This window comes from Triticum dicoccoides, chromosome 4B (genome assembly GCF_002162155.2).
Source record: "Triticum dicoccoides isolate Atlit2015 ecotype Zavitan chromosome 4B, WEW_v2.0, whole genome shotgun sequence".
NCBI classification, from domain to species: Eukaryota; Viridiplantae; Streptophyta; class Magnoliopsida; order Poales; family Poaceae; genus Triticum; species Triticum dicoccoides.
This window is the reverse complement of record NC_041387.1, coordinates 385,959,268-385,968,464: the sequence shown is the minus strand read 5'-3', so window position 1 is coordinate 385,968,464 and position 9,197 is coordinate 385,959,268. Positions and strand designations below refer to the sequence as shown.

At 48.2% G+C, this 9,197-nt stretch overlaps 1 protein-coding gene across 1 annotated transcript; it reads left to right on the top strand.

Annotated features, from left to right (window-relative positions):
* Nucleotides 1–5,852: 5,852 nt before the first annotated feature.
* LOC119296241 (receptor-like protein kinase FERONIA) lies at nt 5,853–9,122 on the top strand. The gene has a single exon (XM_037574637.1). It carries the CDS (start codon nt 6,132–6,134, stop codon nt 8,811–8,813), a length of 2,682 nt encoding a protein of 893 aa, XP_037430534.1. The 5' UTR covers nt 5,853–6,131; the 3' UTR covers nt 8,814–9,122.
* Nucleotides 9,123–9,197: the final 75 nt, after the last annotated feature.

The window sequence follows — 9,197 nt, the reverse complement described above, 5'->3', positions numbered from 1 at the left end:
GTTCAAAATGGAACAGTCAACGAAGGAGTTCTTGCTTGTGTTGCAAGGTGTAAAGTTGAGTAAGACTCAAAACCCGACCACAACAGAAAATAGAAAGAGAATGAAAGTCATTCCCTATGCCTCAGTCATAAGTTCTATAAAGTATGATATGTTGTGTACCAAACCTATTGTGTACCTTATCAAGAGTTTGGCAAGGGTGTACAATAGTGATCCAGGAGTGGATCACAGGACAACGGTTAAAGTTATCCTTAGTTACCTAAGCGGACTAAGAAAATATTTCTGGGTTATGGAGGTGATAAAGAGTTCGTCGTAAAGAGTTACATCGATGCAAAGCTTTTACACCGATCTGGATGACTCTAAGTCTCGATCTGGATACATATTGAAAGTGGGAGCAATTAGCTAGAGTAGCTCCATGCAGAGCATTGTAGACATATTTTTTTTGCAAAATACATACGGCTCTGAATATGACAGACCCGTTGACTAAACTTCTCTCACAAACAAAACATGATCACACCTTAGTACCCTTTGGTGTTAATCACATAGCGGTGTGAACTAGATTATTGACTCTAGTAAACCCTTTGGTTGTTGGTCACATGGCGATGTGAACTATGGGTATTAATCAGATACATATGTGAACTATTGGTGTTAAATCACATGGAGATGCAAACTAGATTATTGACTCTAGCGCAAGTGGGAGACTGAAGGAAATATGCCCTAGAGGCAATAATAAAGTTGTTATTTTATATTTCCTTATATCATGATAAATGTTTATTATTCATGCTAGAATTTTATTAACCGGAAACTTGATACATGTGTGGATACATAGACAAAACACCGTGTCCCTAGTATGCTTCTACTTGACTAGCTCGCTGATCAAAGATGGTTAAGTTTCCTAGCCATGGACATGTGTTGTCATTTGATGAAGGGGATCATGTCATTAGGAGAAGGATGTGATGGACAAGACCCATCCGTTAGCTCAGCATAATGATCGTTCAGTTTTATTGCTACTACTTTCTTCATGTCAAATACATATTCCTCCGACTATGAGATTATGCAACTCCCGGCTACTGGAGGAATGCCTTGTGTGCTATCAAACGTCACAATATAACTGGGTGATTATAAAGATGCTCTACAGATATCTCCAAAGGTGTTTGTTGGGTTGGCATAGATCGAGATTAGGATTTATCACTCCAAGTATCGGAGAGGAATCTATGGGCCCTCTTGGTAATCCACATCATATGAAGCCTTGCAAGCAATGTGACTAATGAGTTAGTTGCGGGATGATGCATTACAAAACGAGTAAAGAGACTTGCTGGTAACGAGATTGAACTAGGTATAAGATACCGACGATTGAATCTCAGGCAAGTAGCATACCGATGACAAAGGGAATAACGTATGTTGTCATTGCGGTTCGACCGATAAAGATCTTCGTAGAATATGTGGGAACCAATATGAGCATCTAGGTTCCGCTATTGATTATTGACCGGAGAGGTGTCTCGGTCATGTCTACATAGTTCTCGAACCCGTAGGGTCCGCACGCTTAACGTTCGATGACGATTTGTATTATATGAGTTATGTGTTTTGGTGACCGAAGGTTGTTTGGAGTCCCTGATGAGAGCACGGACATGATGAGGAGTCTCGAAATGGTCGAGAGGTAAATATTCATATATAGGACGATGATATTTGGACATCGGAAGTGTTCCAGGGGGTACCTGGTACATATCTTGTCACCGGAAAGGGTTCCGGGCTCCCCCCGGCAAAGATATGAGCCTATTGGGCTAAGAGGGGAAACGCAGCAGACAACATGGGTTGCTACGCCCCACTTGTTGGCCGAATAGGAAGGGGAAGGGAAAAGGGGAAGAGAGAAGGAAGGAGAGGCAATTCAGCCTCCCCCTTCCTTCCCTCCTCTCACCCCCTTCCTTCCCTCTCTGGAAAACATGGTAAGGGGGGGGGGAATTGGACTAGGCCCCCAAGTAGGATTCCTCCTACTTGGGGTGCCCTAGGGCTGTTCCCCTGCCCCTCCCACCTATATATATGTGGGGAGGGGCGGCTAGAACACACATAAAACATTGTTAGCCGTGTGCGGCGCCCCCTCTTCAGTTTATGCCTCCGGTCATATTCTTGCGGTGCTTAGGCGAAGCCCTGCGTGGATCACATCACCATCACCGTCACCACGCCGTCGTGCTGACGGAACTCATCTACTCCTTCGACCCTCTGCTGGATCAAGAGCTCGAGGGACGTTATCGCGCTGAACATGTGCAGAACTCGGAGGTGCCGTACGTTCGGTACTCGATCTGTAGGAACGAGAATACGTTCGACTACATCAACCGCGTTAAGTAAACGCTTCCGCTTTCGGTCTACGAGGGTACGTAGACACACTCTCCCCCTCTCGTTGCTATGCATCTCCTAGATAGATCTTGCGTGAGCGTAGGATTTTTTTTGAAATTGCATGCTATGTTTCCCAACACAATTGTCTTAAGCCTCATCTTCCTGATTATATTGACCCTGCTCAACAAGCCCTTATTGAGGGTATAAGAGTTAGTGACAATATCATTATTGCGCAGGAAATCACTCACTCTTTTGCCCTTAAATCTTGGAACAATCATGCCTTTATGCTTAAAATTGATCTTGCTAAAGCTTTCGATCGTTTAGAATGGAAGTTCATTGTTTCTGCTCTAGCACGTAAAGGGTTGCATGATCATTTCATAAATTTGATGTACACGTGTATTTCTTCTCCTAATTTTCTGTGGTCATTAATGGTCAACCTTCGCACAAATTTAGAAGTTCTAGGTGTATTCGTCAAGGTTGTCCTATGTTCCCTTATTTGTTTGTGATTGCCATTAATGAGTCGTCTCTTGCTCTCAATGAGGCTCTTGCTACTAACAATCTGCAGGGAATTTCACTTGGACCAAATTGCACCCCTATTCACTCTCTGTTGTTTGCAGACGACTTGCTTATTTGTGGGCAAGCTACTGTTCAGGAAGCTACCTCAATGGCCCAACTCATCCGCCATTTGTGCTCCATTTCAGGTCAAACACCAAACATGACCAAATCTGCCATAATGTTTAGTTCTCATGGTAGTCCAGCTGTCATTCATGAGTTAAAGCAGATATTTCCTGTTCCTAATATTGACAACAGTTTTTCCCACCTTGGTCATCCACTTATTCTCCCGTCTAAGAATAGAACTGCAGCTTATAATTTTGTCCTGGATAAATTTGTAAACAAGTTGCCTACTTACAAGGCCAACATGCTCTCTCATGCGGCTAGGCTTGAACTGATTCGATCTGTTTTCTCTGCTATACCTGTCTACTATATGGCCAATATCTTGTTTTCTAAGAATTTTTTAGACAAACTCACTGCTATTATTAGGATTTTTTGGTGGACAGGTGTTAGGGACAATATTTCTGGCAGGAGTCTTTGTCTTAGGGCTTGGAAGGATATTTGTAACTCAAAGCAAGAAGGTGGACTTGGTGTTCGAAATTTGTAGGCTATTAATGAAGGTCTGATCCTGGCGGCTGCTTGGCACCTGGCAAAAGCCCCCCTTTCCCATCTTCATCTTGTTCTCAAGTCCAAGTATTTTTCTGATGCTTCCATCTGGACTGCTAGTTCTACAACTCCAAAGCCAGCTTTTTGGTCTTCCATCCTTAAGATGATGCCTAAGTTCAAAGCTCATTCATTTTATCAGTTGACACAAGGTAATGTCTCTATTTGGAGTACCCCTTGGTGCCCTCTTTGGACTTCTGTCTATGATCAACTCATCATTCAGCCTCATGGATACATTTACCCTTCTCTGGTTAAGGATCTTTGGCTACCTGATCACAAAGCTTGGAATGTTAATCTCATCAACAATCTCTTCCAGCAGCCTTTAGCTTCTACTATTATTCAAACTGATATTATTCATGAGGACAGTCCAGATATTCTTTGTTGGGATCTAACTCCTAATGGTCTTTGTACTTCGAAATCTACTTACAAACTTTGTCCGCAGGATATTCATGCCAATTAGAGACATACTCCTTCACAAGTTCCTTTGCAGGTGAAAGATCTTCTCAAAATGATTTGGAAGCAAAAGATGATGATTCCAAGGGTCCAAACATTTGCCTGGAGACTCCTTCGGAAAGCTCTGCCTACAGGTTTGAGGGCTGGTCGTTTCTCTATTGACATTTCTCAATTTTGCAGTAGATGTGGCCAGCAAGAAGATGAAATGCACCTGTTCTTCCTTTGTAATTTTGTGAAAGCTGCTTGGTTTTCTCACCCGTGGTTCATTAGAACAGATGTGTTAGTTTAGAGTTTTTCCAGTATGGATAGCATTATCCTTGCTTTGATAAATATGAATCATCCGCATGCTTCTGTCCCCAATATTCTTAATTTTATGTGGTGTCTTTGGAAAGCTAGGAACAACCATCTTTTTGACAGTAAAAAAGTTTTTCCTTACCATGTCCATATTGCTGCTACTGCTCTGCCTAATGATGCAAATGATCTTGTCCAACATACTCATTTACAGCCTCAAAATCATACCTCTACCTGTACCTCAATTCCTACTAATCACATGCCTTTGCAGGGAAGAATTAAGTCTGACCTTCTAGTAGCAGGGCCAAAAGTATATTTTGATGCAGCTTTCTAGTGCAAAAAAATCCCAGGTTTACCACAAGGTGCTGCTGCTACTGGTATTGGTGTTTACCTCTCCTTGCCGCATGATCAGATGGAAGTTAATGTATAGATTCAAGCCTCTGCTATTATCACAAATTCTCCTTTGCAAGCTGAAGCTTTGGCCATTCTTTTAGCAGCTCAGGTGGCCAAAAGGCTATGCATTTCTCAGCCCACTTTCTTTACTGACAATCTGTCTCACGGGCGGCTAGCTGAAGATTAATCTACTACTCCTTGGGCTATTAGAGAAGCTCTAGCTCTGGCTGATTTCTTCTGCTACTCCTCAGATATTCAGTCCCAGGTATTTCACATCTCTAGAGAGATCAATGGCATTGCTCATAATGTAGCTCCTCAGGTTCTAAAATCAATGGTAGAACCTGACATATGTTGTTTCGCTTCAGCTCATCGAAATATGACTTGCCCTGTAGTTTCTCTTTTCTCTAATTTCTAATTTCAGGGCTTTGTAATTCATGTTGTACGTGGTTACTGAGCTGAAATGAAAAGGTTTGGCGCCTTGTGCGCCTTCTGTTGTTAAAAAAAAGCTCATTTTGTGATTTGAATACAAGTATACTTAAAAAAAATCCCTGATCCCGCTGCATGTTACCGGGGCCCACGTGCGGCTTCCTCCTCCCGCCGCGTCGGCCTCTCGGTTGTCGAACGGCACCGAATACTAATTGCCCCGACCCGGCGTTGGTGGGCCCTCTATCCCGTGGCTTATTCCGGGTTGGCTGGCTCACAGCTTGCATTTGGCAGCAGCAGCCACGGTCTCTGACTAGTGGGACCCTGTTCTGGTGCTAACAACACGAATCTATCGGCTGTCCACATTATACTACCTGACTCGACCCCACCCCATGCAATCCCGCGTCGTCTTAGGTACCAGCACTGCTGTCAACAGTCCATGACGAGTGGGCCCCACGTCTTCCCCTGCACATGGCCGCGGTTCCCACCACAGGAAAACCTTTTCTTTTATTTTGACGATACCGAAAAAGCTTTTTAAAAAAAGCCCGGGGAAAACGGGACGCGCAACTGAGGCAGCTGTCCTCCACCGTCACCACACCGCGCCGTACCGTTCCACTGCTCCGCGGGGCCCGTCGTCTCGGCGCCCCCACCGGCCAGCGGAACACAGCAGACCACGAGAGTGACACACGCACGCACGCTACCGCGGCGGTGAAAAGAAGCAGCGCAAGCGCGGCAGCAGTAGTCGTAGAGCTGAGCGGAGTTGGTCGGCGTTGCCGTTGGTGGCGAGCCCCACTTAATGCGGCGCCCGTAGTCCCGAAACCTCTCTCCCATCCCCTTCTTCCTCTTGACGCCACCCTCACCCTCCACCACCTCGGCCACCACTTTCCCCTCAAATCTCACCTCCTCCGCCACGCGCTGCCCGCCGATTCTCCCGCCAGCACGCAAATCCGACCCCAGATCGGTGCCGAGAGCCGTTTGATGGGCGATCTGTGAGCCGCGACGAAACGCAAGCTACTACAGCTCCAACCATGAGAGGAGGCCCGAGATGCGCGCTCCTGCTCCTCGCGGCTCTGGCCGCCGCCGCGGCGCTTGCCCCCGCGGCGTGGGCGCAGGGGGCGACCGCGCCAGCGCCCTCGGCGGGGCCCCCGTTCGTGCCGCGGGACGACATCCTGCTCGACTGCGGCGCCACGGGGAAGGGGAACGACACGGACGGCCGCCAGTGGGACGGCGACGCCGGGTCCAAGTACGCGCCGCCCAACCTGGCCTCGGCCACCGCCGGGGCGCAGGACCCCTCGGTGCCGCAGGTGCCCTACCTCACCGCGCGGGTCTCGGCGGCGCCCTTCACCTACTCATTCCCGCTCGGCCCCGGTCGCAAGTTCCTCAGGCTGCACTTCTACCCGGCCAACTACTCCAATCGCGACGCCGCCGACGCCTTCTTCTCCGTCTCCGTCCCGGCCGCCAAGGTCACGCTCCTCTCCAACTTCAGCGCCTACCAGACCACCACGGCGCTCAACTTCGCCTACATCGTACGCGAGTTCTCTGTCAACGTCACCGGCCAGAACCTCGACCTCACCTTCACCCCGGAGAAGGGCCACCCCAACGCCTACGCCTTCATCAACGGCATCGAGGTCGTCTCCTCCCCCGACCTCTTTGACCTCGCCACGCCGCAATTAGTCACCGGTGACGGCAACAGCCAGCCATACGAGATGGATCCTGCTGCTGCTCTGCAGACCATGTATCGGCTCAACGTCGGAGGCCAGGCCATCTCCCCTTCCAAGGACTCCGGCGGGGCTCGGTCATGGGACGACGACACGCCTTACATCTATGGTGCAGGGGCTGGGGTATCGTACCAGAACGATCCCAATGTCACAATCACCTACCCTGACAATGTGCCGGGATATGTGGCACCTTCGGATGTCTATGCCACGGCGCGATCAATGGGGCCAGACAAGGGTGTAAACATGGCCTACAATCTCACCTGGATATTGCAGGTGGATGCTGGGTACCAATACCTTGTGAGGCTCCATTTCTGTGAGATACAATCCCCATTTACTAAACCCAACCAGCGGGTGTTCAACATCTACCTCAACAACCAGACTGCCATGGAAGGTGCTGATGTGATCCAGTGGGCGGATCCCAATGGTATTGGTACCCCAGTATACAAGGACTATGTGGTGAGCACTGTTGGTTCTGGGATTATGGATTTCTGGGTGGCTCTACACCCAGATGCAGAGACGAAGCCACAGTATTATGATGCTATTCTCAATGGGATGGAGGTGTTCAAGCTGCAACTTACTAATGGGAGCCTCGTGGGGCTCAATCCTGTCCCAAGTGCTGATCCACCAGCGCATAGCGGGTCAGGAGACAAGAAATCTAAAGTCGCGCCTATTGTTGGTGGAGTAATTGGAGGTTTGGCAGTGCTTGCGCTTGGATATTGCTGCTTCATCTGCAAGCGTCGGAGGAAAGCGGCCAAGGCTAGCGGCATGAGTGACGGCCATTCTGGTTGGCTGCCATTGTCGCTGTATGGCCATTCACACACTTCAAGCTCAGCCAAGTCGCATGCTACAGGGAGTTATGCTTCATCTTTGCCGTCCAACCTGTGCCGCCATTTCTCCTTTGCAGAGATCAAGGCCGCAACCAAAAACTTTGATGAGTCACGGATCCTTGGTGTTGGTGGGTTCGGTAAAGTCTACCATGGAGAGATTGACGGGGGCACAACTAAGGTGGCTATCAAGCGTGGCAATCCCTTGTCTGAGCAGGGCATACATGAGTTCCAGACTGAAATTGAAATGTTGTCAAAGCTCCGGCACCGTCATCTTGTGTCTCTGATTGGTTACTGCGAGGAGAAGAACGAGATGATCCTGGTCTATGACTACATGGCTCATGGAACTCTGCGTGAGCACCTATACAAGACCCAGAATGCACCGCTTAGCTGGAGGCAGCGTTTGGAGATCTGCATCGGTGCAGCTCGTGGGCTTCACTACCTTCACACCGGTGCAAAGCACACCATTATCCACCGTGATGTGAAGACGACAAACATCCTCCTGGATGAGAAATGGGTTGCCAAGGTTTCAGATTTTGGTCTGTCCAAGACTGGGCCATCGATGGATCACACACATGTGAGCACAGTTGTCAAGGGCAGTTTTGGTTATCTAGATCCTGAATATTTCCGCAGGCAGCAGCTCACTGAGAAATCTGATGTGTATTCGTTTGGTGTGGTGCTGTTCGAGGTCCTTTGTGCTCGGCCTGCCTTGAACCCCACCCTTGCAAAGGAAGAAGTTAGCTTGGCAGAGTGGGCACTGCACTGCCAAAAGAAGGGAATTCTTGATCAGATTGTTGATCCCTACCTGAAGGGAAAGATTGTTCCCCAGTGCTTCAAGAAGTTTGCCGAGACGGCTGAGAAGTGTGTTGCCGACAATGGCATCGAGCGCCCTTCGATGGGAGATGTGCTTTGGAACTTGGAGTTTGCTCTTCAGATGCAGGAAAGCGCGGAGGAGAGTGGAAGCATTGGGTGTGGGATGTCAGATGAGGGCACTCCCCTCGTGATGGTTGGAAAGAAGGATCCGAATGACCCATCAATTGATTCCAGCACCACTACGACCACAACAACTTCCTTAAGCATGGGTGACCAAAGTGTCGCGAGCATTGACTCGGATGGGCTGACGCCGAGCGCCGTGTTCTCACAGATCATGAACCCCAAGGGGCGGTGAGGTAAAAATCTGGGTCTGCTTTTCAGTCAGTCACCGTTGGGGCCTGCCTAATTTATTCATTCAGCATATTTTCATGAGTTTGTGCTCTTGCTGTGTCGCAAGTTATGCATTAGAAGTCAGAGAATTGTTCCATATTAGATATTTCTGTCTTGCCTTGTTTTCTTCTTCTTCTTCCTCTTCTTCAGTGTTGTAATGACTCTATGCTTATTTGCATGTTGTTATTGTACCACCACTGCTATGTGTTGTCGACCCAACATGTAATACTGTATGAGAAAAAGAAAGTGATGTGCACGACCTCTGTTCCCCTTCTTTTTTGTCATGCTCATTTCCGAATCCTGGTGATTGAGATGAGTTCTTTTTATTATTATTCTCACAGCAATTTAT

Excerpts from the sequence above, each read along its gene's own strand:
- LOC119296241 (XM_037574637.1), top strand. The coding sequence starts at position 6,132 with ATGAGAGGAGGCCCGAGATGCGCGCTCCTGCTCCTCGCGGCTCTGGCC.